Source organism: Cetorhinus maximus, chromosome 2, assembly GCF_964194155.1.
Source record: "Cetorhinus maximus chromosome 2, sCetMax3.hap1.1, whole genome shotgun sequence".
Classification (NCBI taxonomy): Eukaryota; Metazoa; Chordata; class Chondrichthyes; order Lamniformes; family Cetorhinidae; genus Cetorhinus; species Cetorhinus maximus.
This window is the reverse complement of record NC_135880.1, coordinates 140,136,373-140,152,539: the sequence shown is the minus strand read 5'-3', so window position 1 is coordinate 140,152,539 and position 16,167 is coordinate 140,136,373. Positions and strand designations below refer to the sequence as shown.

The following is a 16,167-nucleotide window of genomic DNA, read 5'->3' as shown; positions in this document are numbered from 1 at the left end:
AGCATGGTATTTTTCCAGCCCTGATGAGATAAATCAATTTTGTAGCATTGATCTGCAGCCCTAGTGTTGAGAGTTGTCAGTGCCACTTTCTCCAAGGTACATGTGAGACTTCAGGGTTGTTTGGTGGCACCCATGCCCAGGAGTCTATAGCTCTTTCCTTTGATTTTTCTTGAGGAGGCTTTGGAGGTATGAATCAGCTTTTCTTCTCTGGCTTGGTGTCTGCTGCCCTCTGAATCTGGATGCCGTCAATGTCATCTTAGTATAATAATATTATTCCAATGATATGGAATATAGGAACAGGAGTATGCTATTCAACCCCTTGAGCCATTTCCACCATTAAATACATTGTGGCTCATTTGCATCTTAGATCCATTGACAAGTCTTGGTTTTGTAACCTTTATATCCTTGCCTAACAAAAAGTTATTAACCTCAGTTTTGAAATTTTGACTGACCTATCCTCAAAATATTTTGAGGGAAAGAGTTCCAGATTTCCATTATACTTTGTGCGAAGAAATGTCTTTTTATTTATTCATTCATTCAGGGGATGCAGCTGATGTTGGCTTGATCAGCATTTATTGCCCATCCCTAATTGCCTTTGAGAAGGTGGTGGTGAGCTGCCTTCTTGAGCCGCTGCAGTCCATTTTTTTTGTAGGTACACCCATAATGCCGTAAGGAAGGGAACTAAGGATTTTGACCCAGTGACAGTGAAGGAACGGCAATATAGTTCCAAGTCAGGAGGGTGCGTGGCTTGGAATGGTGTGCTAATAGAGTAGGTTGCCTTCTGACATTACACTTGAACTAACTAGGTCCATTTTTAAGGCTAATCCCCCTTGTTCTGGGGTCTACCACAAGAGGAAATAGTTTATCCCTATCTACAATATCAACACCTTCAATCATTTTAAACACCTCAATTTGATCTTCTGGTCAAGGGAATACAAGTTTAGCTTATGCAAACTGTCTTCATAATTTAGCCCTTCTAGCCCAGATATCATTCTTGTGAATCTGTGCTGCACCCTCTCCAGTTCAGTGAGATTATTCCAGAGTGGAATGAAAAAGCTAAGGACTGTCCCTCTCTTACCACTTTGTTTACCAGTCCTCTGCTAAGAGAGTACTGAACTTTATTCAGCTTTATTCAACTGAATTTAAAGCTTATGCAGAAGTTTCCATGTAGTTCAGCTTCTTACGTAAGTTTATGTTAATGAAAATGCAAATGAGCCAACCCAGTAGACTCACCAGTACCTCCCTCAGCAGGTTACTGTCGGGTGGAATATTTTTTAAAAGAGGCAACAGTGGTGTAACTAATTTTGAAGGAATTCTTGACCTAGATCTCTGCTGAATTCACCCGGTCAATGATAAGGCTGTTAGGTTTGCCTCAGTGCTTCCGGGTTTAGGCAAGGCTCCTGCTGCTGATGCCTATCAGCTGTTGCTGCTAGAAGTACATATGTGTGGATGTCAGATGAAGACAGGTTTGAATTTGTTTGTGATGCCTCATGTAGTTGATTGCCTATCAGCACTCGAGGTGAATCCCTGCAACTGTAACATCTTTAGGAGACAGGAGGGTAGTTGTAAATTCATGGGATGCCTGTGTGTGGTTTGTACTGTGTAGGTTTGATTCAAGGAGTAGTACCCCACTGATTGGGTACTTTAGCAAGGGATTGAAAAAAAGTTTAATATAAAAAGTTTAGATAATAATGTGGCAATTACTGCACACAAATTGTAGCAAGAAACAGAACTTGCAATTTTACAGAGTCTTATTGTGCCCTTGGGGCATCCCAAAGCATTTCACAACCAATCGATCAACTTTAAAGTGGAATGACCGTTACTGTTAATAATTGCTGACAATTGCTGCACAGCAAGATCCCACAAACAGCAGGTGAAATCAATCACCGATTCAAATTCTGACTGAGGGAGAAATGTTGTTCAGGGCTCCCGAGTTACTCTTTGCTCTCTTCCACTAGAACCACGTGTTCTGTTACCTGGATAGATGCAAAGAACCATTTTTTTTCCTAGTGAGCACGTTCAGAACACAGAGTTCTTAAAATCAGAGCTCGGCATTCAGGAGTGAAATCAGGACTCTCACAAAGAGTAGGAGGAATGTGGCATTCGCTTCTCTCAAAGGCTGTGGATGCCGGAACAATTGGAGCTTTGAGAACTGAGATTGAAAGATTTTTGTTACTTAAGGGTATCAAGGAATATGGAACAAAGGAGGTTAAATGGATTTGAGGCACACACCAACAGAATCGTGAAACAGGCTGGAGAGGCTGAGTGGCCTATTCCTCTCACTATGTTCCAATGTGAATGGCTAGATTGAGTTTAGGCTTAAGGTTTGATGTCAAGGGGATCACCGAGGGCAAAGCGGTACTCCCTCATCTGAAGTGTCCCAGGGAATTAAAGATTATGCAACGTTTCTGTAAATCCATTCAGAAACATTTATTAAACTGCCGTTTACAAATTCAGTCACTAAGAAATGACTTGAATCACTTATCTTCCGCTGGGTTGGGATGCAGCTGGTATTAATGTTGCTTGTCGTTCTCGCAGGATGAAATAACTGAAAGGCTGAGTGTATGGATCTGGGAACTGCCAATTTATGTGAATAAAATTACTCCCCACTCTAAACACACGGAAGCACCGTTTGCGAGGGTGACATTACAGACATTTAACTCCTTATAGCTACCCCTTTTTATATAGATTGTGTTCAAATGCTTCCATTTGCTGGAAACCAGCACAATTGTTCCAACAGGTTAGGGGTAGGAGGTTCGCTGCTCTCCCCGCCCCGCATTTCCTACCAGCTTCTCCGGGGCTGAGATGAAACGGCCCCCTCTTGATGTCTGCCGAATGAAGGCTGGGGGTGGGTGGGCTCTGACTCACCTCAGCCTATCCACTCCCAGCCTGTGTCATTGCATCAAACGCCCCCTCCCTAGAAGATATTAAAAGATGCGGGACCTGCTCCTCTGCAGAAGTCCAGATTTCGCACTGGTACCAGTTTCCTGGCCAGTTAAGAGAGCACCAGTGGACTGGGCATCCCAGCAAGCAGGAGGACATTGGGCTGGGCACTCGGAGCTCAGTCAACATCTTCCGAGAAGATGAATACTTGGACATCGAACTACACCAGCATTTGGGACAACGGGAGCCAGGCAGGTCCCCACAACCAGAGCCGGCTGCCTTTGGCGAATTACACCAACCAGTTCGTGCAGCCCTCCTGGCAGATCGCCCTCTGGTCCATAGCCTATGGCTCGGTGGTGGCGGTGGCTGTCTTTGGCAACCTCATCGTTATCTGGATCATCTTGGCTCACAAGAGGATGAGAACGGTCACGAACTATTTCCTGGTGAACCTCGCCTTCTCGGACGCCTCCATGGCCGCCTTCAACACCTTGGTCAATTTCATTTACGCCCTTCACAACGTCTGGTATTTCGGGGACACTTACTGCCGCTTCCACAACTTCTTCCCCATCGCCTCAATGTTCGCCAGCATCTACTCCATGGCGGCGATCGCTGTAGACAGGTAAGGATCTGTAGCCCACCGGGGAACTGCCCCTCTTAACTCCCAACTCTGGACAGCAAGCCCATTATATAAAGGTCGTGAGTTACCCCCCCCCCCCCCATCTCCCCATCTAACGCCACAGCTGAGGGTCTGCAACAGCCCCTCAAGCACCCCCCCCCCCCCCCAGCCCAGGTCGAGGGTCAGTCCAACCCGCCAGCTCGGCAATTCGTCCACTTCAGGTCGCTTTCAATTTGCCAAGAGCTCCCTCCCTTCACTGGGCACGACTGGCCGCCAGGAATCGAATTCAGCCCCACAAACCCCTTTCGGACGAAACGAACCGTCCTCAGAATATTTGCACATGAAAAATGGCACCTTTGGGAATTTCCAAAAAAAGGCGGCATGTTCTTTCCCGTAAATAGCGCGGAAAGTTCAGACTCCAGTCGTCCCGGTCGGTGAATCCGAGAGAATCGGAACACTGAATGTAGTCAAGAATCCGATGGAAGCGGATCTTGTAGAGAGACTGGAATTGCAACCTCGACAACTGAAACCGTAAAAAGCGCCCAGTTTAAAGAGTAATGAAGGGGGGAGGAGAGGGGAATTGGAGTTGCCGAGAGGCAGCCAAGTCTGTAATAGGGGCAGGCGATTGAAGATTATCGAGAGAAATTCGGAGTATTGACACAAGGAATGGAACCACAAGCGGCTATTGAGACAGAAACAATAAAAGTGATTTGGAAAGGGATTTGGATAAGGGGTTGAAAAGAGAGGGATTTGAGCAGAAGGCAGCAGAATGAGATTAGAGTGCGGAACTCCGTTGAGGAAGTCGCAGCCTCTGTCGGCTGAAGGGTTTGCGATCCTGTCACGTTTCTCGATGGCCCGGCAATTGCATCTTTTAAATTATGTCCCTTTCACCAAGCACTGCCCGATCACACTAGCAACGCCCCACTTTCCCATAAACTGCTTCTTTCACTTTCTGAGCTGTTTTCTAAAGTCTGCTCGGAATCTTGCTGAGAAAATGACAGCGGGCTCATGGCTCTCACCATTACTGAGGTAGAAGTAATGGTTCTGAACAAAGATCACCGGCCTGAAACGTCAACTCTCTTCCTCCCTCCACTGATGCTGCCAGCTCTGCTGAGTATTTCCAGCATTTTCAGTTTTTATTTGATATTTGCAGAATGTTTGCTTTTGTATTATTAATGTAGGCATTGGCTGGCAAATTGAGGCGATAGAGACAGACTGGGAGTTGTGAAGCTCCAGAACTTGTGGCTCGATCTTCGCCATTTGCTTTGGACAAAGGACATCTGTCCCTCAACTTGCCCATTATTTTTAAGAGCTGGCTGGATTTGCTCATCAATCACAGAAAGTCAAGTCTGGTAATTAAGAGCGCAAATAACAATGTGATGTTCATGCATTGCCAATTAACCTCTGACTCAGATAAGGTACAATATAAAATGCTCAATCTCCTTCCTACATGTAGTCAATTGTTAGAGATTTTTTTTAAAATGTCAGTTTAAAAGTTTTTACTGTTATTTTCTGTCCCTCTCTTCTCTCCATAACACAATCTCCCCCCCACCCCCCCACCCCCCATTATTCCCTCAGGTATTATCATTATACCTGATTTGACTTTAATTCACCCTCTTCTCCATCCTTCCCCTCTGTTTCTTTTTCAATCCTTAAATCTCATTGGTTGGTGATACACTGTTGGTCCTGCCATCAGTTAATGCCCAGGCGTCGTGGTGCCCAACCATGCTGTTCCCGGCTTACATTTCCAGCAAGTTATGCTGCAAAACAGTGCTGAAGGGTACATGAAAATGTTTAACTAACAACCTACTTGAGCAAGACCCTGGCTAATACGTTGCAGTTGCAATCATTGCTCAAAAGCACAAGCACAATGATTAAAATACACAAACCTCTTACAGGTTAAAAAAAAAACCTCAAAGTACACTACTAACTAGGAAATGGACATTGTAAGAAAAAGGATAGATTAGGAATGTGTGTGGAAGGGGGTAACTGAAGGCAAATGGATTTGCTTTGGAGATGGGGCCAGAGATAACAAGATGAGATAGTCAAGATAGGGGATTGCAGAGAGAAGATGAGCGGATAACTGGCTGGCCTCCAGAACAGGCAAGAACCAGAGAATTAGAGAGGAGAACTGTCACCAGGGCAAAGAGCTGAAGAAGGCCATGCTCACCAAGTGAACCAAGACAGTGGAAGGATTTTGAAGATTAGCATATGTGGCTTTCAGTCAATATGTTGGTATGTTGTCAGAGGGTAGAGTTTGCAAGATCATGGATGACAGCTATCCAGAACTTTGTGTGACAGACTCCTAGACTAGGTCAAATTTGGAAAGGGTTGAGCTCATCAGGAGGGCTTTGAGAAATTAATCCAAAAAGGTGTGATTAGGAGCTGCAATGTTGGTGGTTGTGGTGGGGGTGGCAGGGTGGTGGGGTGGGGGGGATGGTGGTGGGATTGGTGTCATAAGTAAATAATATTCCACAGAGAGATCAATGCTGTCCCATTGCAAACCAGGGGCAGAGTAAAAAGATTCGGCTTGGGGTAAAATATGGCACTGAGGTTGTATGACAGCAGAGAACAGCTAGAGGTCTTCTGGAAGTTAGCCAAAGGCATCTAAGGGGTTGATGGAAACCAAAAGGACACCTTCTGTTTTGTAAACATGAGCTGAAGGAAATTTCATCTCATCCAGAATTTGATATCATACTGGCATTTAGTTAGTACGGCAACAGCCTTGAAGTTGATGCTGAATGTCATTGGCATACATGTGAAAGTTTAACGAGTCTTTGCAAATAATGCTTCAATTCCAGTATTAGCTAGCCCTCCTCCCACATCGGAATCCCTAGAACTTAGCTCTGCCAACTCGGACATGGGTAAACTGGATGAGTCTTTGTGGCTCAATTTGGAGATTTGTAAATTTGATACTGGGTTTCTGTATGTGTCAGACACCCATCAGACCAAAGCACCATCAGAGACTAGAGTGACAATGTAACTGGCATCATATAGTCCCTAACAAAGCTGTACTTTGAAATGTGAAAGACACTGAAACACCTTCGGCACAAACCAAATATAATAGTCACCCAACAACGCAAGATATTCTGCTTTTTAGGAAATTAGGATGCCTGATATGAGCAGCTAATGGATAAATGTTCATACGGAAAATTCCTACATCCACTATCTTAATGACAGCTCCAAATACCCCAGTATAACGTCAAGCAGAGTTTCACTGGTGCACGACAATTGCTTTGAAAATAAAACAAAATGGCAATACTCCCACCTGGAACACTGAATTCAGCTTGAGGCACAAAATCTAAAGATATACTGTCTCTATACAGGGTACAGTACTTACCAAAATGATACCATAGCTAATAAGGTTAAACTGAGGACTGGTTGCATAAATTTGGATTGTATTCACTTGAATTTTAAAGTTTTAGAGGTGGTTAAAAGATAAACTAATTCAACAAGGGAGATACAGAGAAGCTATTTTCACTTGTGAGGGAATCGAGAGCAAGGAGGCATATTCTTAAAATAATAACTACTGTAGGCATTCAGGAGTGATATCAAGAAGCACATTTTCACCCAAGAAAAGTGTAGAATTCTTTTCCCACAAAAAGGCTGTGAAGGCTGGCACAATTGGAGCTATTGGGACTGAGACTGATAGAATTTAGCTGGGTGTGGTACAAAGATGGGAAAATCAGCCTTGATGTAACTGAATGGCAGAACAGGCATGAGGGGCCATCTGGCTTCTTCCTGTTCATATGTTCCTATCACATTATTTCACTACTGGAGCCATGATCTTGTGAGGTACCTGACACATGGCAACAGGGTTCAGAGTATTGTAACCATATCTTTGAGCTGTATCCTTAACCCTTTTTGTTCAAAACGATTTACCTTTGCATGCTGTCTCAATGTACCCATTTTATTTATCTAGTTTACACCACAAACTGGAATGATTAGGCAACCCAATTACACACAACAGTATCAAGGATCATCTTCTGGCTTTGGTTCCCAGATGTATGATTTTTGAGGTTAGAAAATTGAAACCTCCAGGGAATTCTTTGCACAATGTGAAGCCTTAGCACATGAGGCACCATGTCGGGAGTATAAAGCTGGAAAATTCCTATGGTACTTTGCTCTGTCTGTGACATTAAAGAAAAATAATTTTACTAAGCTGTAAGCAGTGATCAGAACTTGTACATTGTAACAATTGACATAGCCAAATTGAATAGGAATGTTGTCATAAGTGTTTAGGTTGGTGACAGAAAAGCATCACCAGAAAGAGTGCACAGGAATCATGTATCCTTTGAGACTTTTCTGGTAATAAATATAAAATTAAACAAATTTTGAATTTTACACAGGACAACATAGCTCTGAGCTATGATATTTCTGCATTATTCATATGTATCTGTCTATTGCATAAATATCAAATACGCAACGTATACCATCTATGTGAAGCTTTGAATTGGGATTCGAGGCCCAGAGCAAATATTGTGTTGAAATAGTGCAGTTGCTTTCACAAATGCACCTAATTGATAACTGAGAGTGGCAAGAAAGGGAACTCTAAGCTAATGATTTATGATGTCCTTTGGCACAAATGAAAATTGCTGCAAATCCTTCTGTTTACTCAATAGCACAACAGTTCCAAGAATAGCATGCTAGCTTTAAATGATATCTAAAGTACTGTGCCAAACATTGAGTTATAAATCATAACTCTGTGTATGCGTGTTTGTGTACTTGTACATGTGTGTATTAACTGTTGCCAACTATGATTTCCAAATTATAGCAAAGAATCGATCACCCCTATTGATTCACCTCACTAAATAAGTACATTCCTTGTATTTTTTCTGGTGACACAGCATCTGCTGCTAGTGTGAACTATCGATGTGTACATACTACTGCTACATAGCACTGTATGTTAATATTGTCTTTTTAAAATTCATTTTTGTTGCTGGATAGGTCAGCATTTATTGCCCATTCCTAGTTGCCCTTAAGAAGGTGGTGAGCCTCCTTGAACCACTGCAGTCTGTGTGGTGAAGGGTTCCTTTAATGCTGTTAGTTAAAAAGTTAAGATTTTGATCCAGCAATAATGAAGGAACAGTTGTCACAGCAATCCTTTAGGTAGTACAGACTGCAGTCAATGGCAGAGAGAGCAGATGTTTAAGCAAACGAATGAGGTACTGATCAAGCAGACAGCTTTGTCCTTGATGGTGCCAAATTTCTTGAGTGTTGTTGCAGGTGCAATCATCCAGGTAAGTGCAGAGGATTCCATGACACCCTGACTTGTGCCTTGTAGGTGGTGGAGAGGCTTTGAGGAGTCAGGAGGTGAGACTCTCATTGTAGAATGCCTAGTTTCTGACTTTTTATTCAATTATCTTGATATTCAGCAACTACAATAACTTGCATTTAAAATTTATTTGAAGGTTTTCATGGTGAGAGCAGTAACATTGGGTAAGACAACTTTACAGTTACAAAATTTGCTCTGAAAAGAGCAGTTGTTACCTTAAATGAGTTCCTCAGAAGAACTGGTGGGCCTCAACATTTCAGGCAGTGTACCCTTCATTGTCTGGAAGAATGATTGGAACAGTTGAAAGACGTAGTCCTGGTAACAGGACACACGGAAAATCACTATACATAGGCAGAGTCAGCAGAGCTTTGTGAAAGTTTCACAAATCTGTTACCAACTTTTTGAGGTTTTAACAAAGAGGGCAGATAATGGTGGAGCGAATATAGATGTTTACAGCACAGAAGGAGGCCATTCAGCCCATCATGTCCATGCTGGTCAACAAAGACCTGACAATACTAATCCCATTTTCCAGCACTTGGCTCATAGCCCTGGAGGTTATGGCAACACAAATGAATATCTAAATTCTTCTTAAACGTTACGAGAGTGTCTGATTCAACCACCCTTTCAGGCAGTGAGATCCAGACTCCCACCACCACCCTCTGGGTGAAAAATATGGTGTAAATGGATCTCCAGAAGATACCACACAATAGGTTGCTACACAAGATTAGGGCTGATGGGATTTGTGGTAGTATATTGGTATGGATTCAGAATTAGTGGGCAGAAAACAGAGTAGGAATAAATGGGCCATTTTCAGGATGGCAGAGTGTAACTAGTGGAGTGTCACAAGCATCAGTGCTTGGGTCTCAGCTATTTACAATCAACATTGACATTTTAGATGAAGGGATTAATTGTAATATATCCAAGTTACAAAGATACAAAGCAAGGTGGGAAAGTAAGCTGTAAGGAGGAAGCAAAGAGGTTGTAAAAGGATATAGATTGGTTAAGTGATTATACATCATCTGCCACCTTCTTGTTCAATGTGGGGAAGTGTGAAATTATCCATTTTGTTAGGAAGAATGGAAAAGCAATATTTTTTACAAGGAGGGAGAATAGTAAATGTTGACATTCAAAAGAACTTGATTGTCTTTCTACAGGAGTCACAGAAAGTTAACGCACAGGTACAGCAAACAATTACTAAGGCAAAGGGTATATTCACTTTTATTGCAAGGGGGTTGGAGTATAAAAGTAAGAGTAAAAGCAACTTCTAAATTTGCGAATGACACCAAATTGGGGTAGGATGGTCAATACTGAGAAAGACCACAACAAATTACAGGAGGACATTAATTATCTTGCAGAAAGGACAAATAATTGGGAAATGGGGCAGAATCTTCGTCTCGGCGAGCGGGGGCGGGGCCCACTCGCTGACACATAAAATGACGCGGGCTGACGTTGGGCACGCATCCCGACGTCACCGCACGTCATTTAGAGTTTCAGTTCAGTGGGCGCATAGCCGACTCAGCTGTTCCCGCCGAACTGTCAAAGGCTTATTGAGGCCTGTTAAAAAGCAAATAAGGCAATCAGCTGAGCTGCCCGTCCAACCTTAAGGTTGCCGGGCAGGCGAAGAGCCCAGGCGGCCTTCGTATTTTTCATGGAACCTCATGCATGGGCAGGATGAGGTTTCATGAATGATTTAAAATTTTTGGAAAAAATTATATTAGAATTAATGCACATGTCCCAGCCCATGTGACAGTTTCACATGGGGGACATGTCATAAAAAAATTTTCAGCACTTTATTAAACTGTTTAAACTTAAAACTAATCTCTCTGAGGCACATTTCTGCGCTCTTTGGCATGCATGCATGAAAAAGCACATTCCCGACTCAGGCAACCCCACCCCCCGCCTGCACAGGGAGTGCTCAGTGCTTCCGGGCGCATGTCACGCTGGGTGGGCCTTAACTGGCCAGCCCACGTAAAATGGCGACACCCAGCTGATCAGGGGCGCCGATTGGCTGTGCGCCTTCCCACTCCCACCCCTGCACAACCCCCTTCCGACGGGGAGAAAATTCTCCCCATGAAGTTTAGCACAGATAAATGTGAGGTGGTATATTTTGGTAGGAAGAATAGGGAGGCCACTTATTACTTGGAAGGTGTGAGTCTAAGTGAAGTAGAGGAACCAAGGGATCTCAGAGTACAAATATATCAATCACTAAAAATTGTGCCACAAGTTAGCAAGATCATAAAAAAACAAATCAAGCACAAGGCTTTATTTCTAGGGGGATAGAATTGAAATGTAGGAAAGTTGTGCTAAACCTGTAGCGAACATCGGTTAGACCATAATTAGAACACTGAATGCAAGTCTGGTGTCCACATCATAAAAAGGATATAGAGGCATTGGAGAGGGTGCAGAAAAGATTACAAGGATGATACCAGAAATGTGTGGGTATACAGATCAGGAAAGGATGCAAAAGTTGGGTCTCTTGATGAAGGAAAGCTGCAGGGTAGCCTAATAGAGGGTCTTTAAAATTATGAAGGGTTTTGATAAAGTAGATATAGTGAGAATGTTGCCTCTTGTGGGGAAAAACATAACTAAAGATCATCAATGTAAGGTAGTCACCAAGAAATCCAATAGGGAATTCAGAGGAAACTTCTTTACCCAAAGATTGGTGAGATTGTGGAACTTGCTGCCACAGGGAATGGTTGAAGTGAATAGTACAGATGCATTTAAGGAGAAGCTAGACAAGCATTTGAGGGAGTAGAGAATCGAAGGATACAATGGTAGATTTAGATGAGGAAAGATGGGAAGATGCTTGAGTGGGGCATAAATGCTGGCATGGACTGGTTGGGCTGAATGGCCTACTACCCTATATAAGGAAACCTTGAAGCAATTATATCAGGTTTTGGTAAGTCCACACATGGAGCACCGTGTATACTTGCTTTAAGGAGGGTGCATGAGGGGTTCACTAGCACATTGTTGTCCCGTATGTTTGCGAGATCACCACATGTGACGAATTGATGCCGTTCATTTTAGAATCACACAAGACTGAGTTGTGTTAAAGTTGCAGCAGTGTGTATGAATATGGGTGTTACTAACTTGACCATTATTTGTTGTTTCCCCCTGATTGAGCAAGGAAGAATCAGCCAGGGTGCTGTTAGACAGGAGTCACATATCAGTCAGACAGCAGCTATGTTTATCAGAATATAGTTCACTTATCAGGTTTCTCGGGACCTGGAAACTGAAGGGCCACTTGTTCCATGAAACAAGAAAAATATTCTTGTTACCGTTTGTTACCTTCTCTACTCCTTCTCTCTCTGAGTGTCTCTAAATGATGATACATTTCCATCTGTGGGATCGCTCTGTGAAGCGCTGTGAAAGCAGGGGAGAACAATGATCTGATTACTCTCAAAATATTCTTGGGGGAATCTAATGACAGAGGGCATGCTAGCTGAAGAATTTGGCTTTGTTTAGTTGGTAGCTGGTGGCTTTCAGAAAACATTTAAGGTGCATGAGCAACAGACAGTGCTTCATGGCTGCCATTGAGGTTTGAAATATGCAACGTTGGCAAGCTGGGGCGATGCAGCAACATCTTAATGTTTTTAGCCTTTATCTTAATAAATCTGTTTAAACAAGTGATGAAAGGAATAGGGCTCCATTGGCTTAAAAGGAGAGATTACAGGAGGTTGGCCATGAACCAAAGGTCTACTAAATGTCTGGATGCTGAGTTCAGAAATGGCAGGTGACTGCGTAACCAATGCAAGAGTCAGAGCCCAGAAGCCAATACATAGAGATTTTTCAATTTTGTTTTCTTTTATTCATTCACGGGACGTGGGCTTCACTGGCTAGGCCAGCATTAATTGCCCATCCCTAGTTGCCCTTGAGAAGGTGGTGGTGAGCTGCCTTCTTGAACCACAAAAGTCCATGTGGTGTAGGTACACCCACAGTGCTGTTAGGAAGGGAGTTCCAGGATTTTGACCCAGCGACAGTGAAGGAACAGCGATATATTTCCAAGTTAGGATGGTGAGTGGTTTGGAGGGGAACTTGCAGGTGGTGGCGTTCCCATGTGTCTGCTGCTCTTGTATTTCTAGATAGTAGTGGTCGTGGGTTTGGAAGGTGCTGTTGAAGGAGCCTTGGTGAATTCCTGCAGTGCATCTTGTAGATTGTACACACTGCTGCCACTGTGCATTGGTGGTGAAGCGAGTGAAAGTTTGTGGATGTGGTGCCAATCAAGAGAACTGTTTTGTCCTGGATGGTTTCAAGCTTCTTGAGTGTTGTGGGAGCTGCACTCGTCCAGGCAAGTGGAGAGTATTCCATCACTCTTGTGCCTTGTAGATGGTGGACAGGGAGTCTGGAGGTGAGTTACTCATCAAACTATTCCTAACCTCTGACCTGCACTTGTGGCCAAAGTATTTATATGGCTAGTCCAGTTCAGTTTCTGGTCAATGGTAACCCCCAGGATGTTGACAGTGGGGGATTCAGTGATGGTGATGCCATTGTACATCAAGGGGCCTTGGTTGGATTCTCTCTTGTTGGAGATGGTCATTGCCTGACACTTGTGTGGCACGAATGTTACTTGCCACATAAGTGTCAGCCCAAGACTGGATATTGTCTAGGCCTTGCTGCATTTGGATATGGACTCAGTATCTGAGGAGTTGCGAGTGGTGCTGAACATTGTGCAATCATCAGCGAACACCCCCACTTCTGAGCTTATGATGGAAGGAAGGTCATTGATGAAACAGCTGAAGATGGTTGGGCCTAGGACTCTACCCTGAGGAACTCCTGCAGTGATGTCCTGGAGCTGAGATGACTGACCTCCAACAACCACAAATATCTTTGTTTGTGCTAGGTATGACTCCAACCAGCAGAGAGTTTCCCCCATAATTCCCATTGACTCCAGTTTTGCTAGGGCTCCTTGATGCCACACTCGGTCAAATGCGGCCTTGATGTCAAGGGCAGTCACTCTCACCTCATCTCGGGAGTTCAGCTCTTTTGTCCATGTTTCAACCAAGGCTGTAATGAGGTTAGGAGCTGAGAGGCCTTGGTGGAACCCAAACTTGCTAAGCAAGTGCTGCTTGATAGCACTGTTGATGACCCCTCCCATTACTTTACTGATGATCGAGAGCAGACTGATGGGGCGGTAATTGGCCTGGTTGGATTTGTCCTGCTTTTTGTGTACAAAGTATACCTGGGCAATTTTCCACATGGCCAGGTAGATGCCAGTGTTGTAGCTGTATTGGAACAGCTTGGCTAAGGGTGCGGCAAGTTCTGGAGCACAAGTCTTCAATACTATTGCCGGAATATTGTCAGGGCCCGTAACCTTTGCAGTATCCAGTGCCTTCAGCTGTTACTTGGTATCACTTGGAGTGAACTAAAGTGACTGAAGACTGACATCTGTGATGCTGAGGACCTCCGGAGGAGGCCAAGTTGGATCATCCATTCGGCACTTCTAGCTGAAGATTGTAGCAAATTCTTCAGCCTTATTGTTTGCACTGACGTGCTGGATTCCTCCATCATTGAAGATGGGGATATTTGTGGAGCCTCCTCCTCCAGTGAGTTGTTTAATTGAGCACTACCAGTCACGACTGGATGTGGCAGGACTGCAGATCTTAGACCTGATCCGTTGGTTGTGGGATCGCTTAGCTTTGTCTATCACTTGTTGCTTATACTGTTTGGCATGCAAGTAGTCCTGTGTTATAGCTTCATCAGGTTGACACCTCATTTTTAGGTATGCCTAGTGCTGCTCCTGGCATGCCCTCCTGCACTCTTCATTGAACTAGTGTTGATCGTCTGTCTTGATGGTAATGGTAGAGTGGGGGATATGCCGGGCCACGAGGTTACAGATTGTGTTCGAGTACAATTCTGCTGCTATTGATGGACCACACCACCTCATGGATGCCCAGTCTTGAGTTGTTTGATTTGTTCAAAATCTATCCCATTTAGCATGGTGGTAGTGCCACACAACATGATGGAAGATATCCTCAATGTGAAGGCGAGATTTCGTCTCCACCACAACTGTGTGGTTGTCACTCCTACTGATACCGTCATGGGCAGATGTATCTGCAGCAGGCAGGTTGATGAGGACAAGTATGTTTTTCCCTCTTCTTGGTTCCCTCACCACCTGCCACAGCCCCAGTTCAGCAGCTATGTGCTTTAGGACTCGGCCAGCTCAGTGAGTAAGTGGTGCTACCGAGCCACTCTTGGTGGTGGACATTAAAGTCCCCCACCCAAAGTACATTCTGCGCCCTTGCCACCATCGGTGCTTCCTCCAAGTGGTGTTCAATATGGAGGAGCACCGATTCATCAGCTGAGGGAGGGCGATACATGGTAATCAGCAGGAGGTTTCCTTGCCCATGTTTGACCTGATGCCATGAAACTTCATGGGGTCCGGAGTCAATGTTGAGGACTCACAGGACAACTCCCTGCCAGCTGTATAACACTGTGCCACCACCGCTGCTGGGTTTGTTCTGCCAGTGGGACAGGACATACCCAGGGATGGTGATGGTGGTGTTTGGGACATTGTCCGTAAGATATGATTCAGTGAGGATGACTATGTCAGGATGTTGCTTGACTAGTCTGCGAGACAGCTCTCCCAATTTTGGCACTAGCCCCCAGATGTTAGTAAGGAGGACTTTGTAAGGTCAACGGGGCTGAGATTGCCATTGTTGTTTCTGGTGCCTAGGTCGATGCCAAGTTGTCCGTCTGGTTTCATTTCTTGTTTGTGACTTTGTAGCGGTTTGTACAACCAAGTGGCTTGCTAGGCTATTTCAGAGGGCATTTAAGAGTCAACCACATTGCTGTGGGTCTGGAATCACATGTAGGCCAGACCAGGTAAGGACGACAGATTTCCTTCCCTAAAGGACAATAGTGAACCAGATGGGTTTTTACAACAATCGACAATGGTTTCATGGTCATCATTAGACTTTTAATTCCAGATTTTTATTAAATTCAAGTTGTGCTGTCTGCCATGGTAGGATTCGAACCCGGGTTCTGGATTGTTAGTCCAGCGACCACTGCACCATCGCCTCTCCTCAAATCTTGCAGTTCCAATCGTGCGGAATGGGCAGAAGTTCACTGCTAAGGTGGACTGTAACAGCACCACAGCCACTGGAGAAGCCACTAACTCTGAAACGTGGAAGGTGCAGTTCTCCTGAATAGGGTCCTGATGGAGCCCACGTTGCTATTCCTATTCTTAAAACGACAAGGGGCCATTAATTCATAAACATTTTGCATGTTTGCCCTCAACTTGTATGAATTTTTATGTGCAAATTGTTAGAACGGGATAGGCACAGCTGTAAGTGAGCAAAGTTAGCAAAATCTGTCAGGCAGGATATTGATCTTTGCAATAAAAATGTTACACATGATTCCCCCACCTCCTCACGCCAGCACCCCCACCTCCCCA

General features: G+C 44.2%; 1 protein-coding gene across 1 annotated transcript in view; it reads left to right on the top strand.

Annotated features, from left to right (window-relative positions):
• Positions 1 to 3,127: 3,127 nt before the first annotated feature.
• The window catches only part of LOC144690660 (neuromedin-K receptor-like), a 116,670-nt gene continuing 103,630 nt past the window's right edge, over positions 3,128 to 16,167 (top strand). Inside the window, exon 1 of the mRNA XM_078558382.1 lies at positions 3,128 to 3,502. Coding sequence (XP_078414508.1) covers positions 3,300 to 3,502 — 203 coding nt within the window. The 5' untranslated portion in view covers positions 3,128 to 3,299. The remainder of the gene's footprint in view (positions 3,503 to 16,167) is intronic.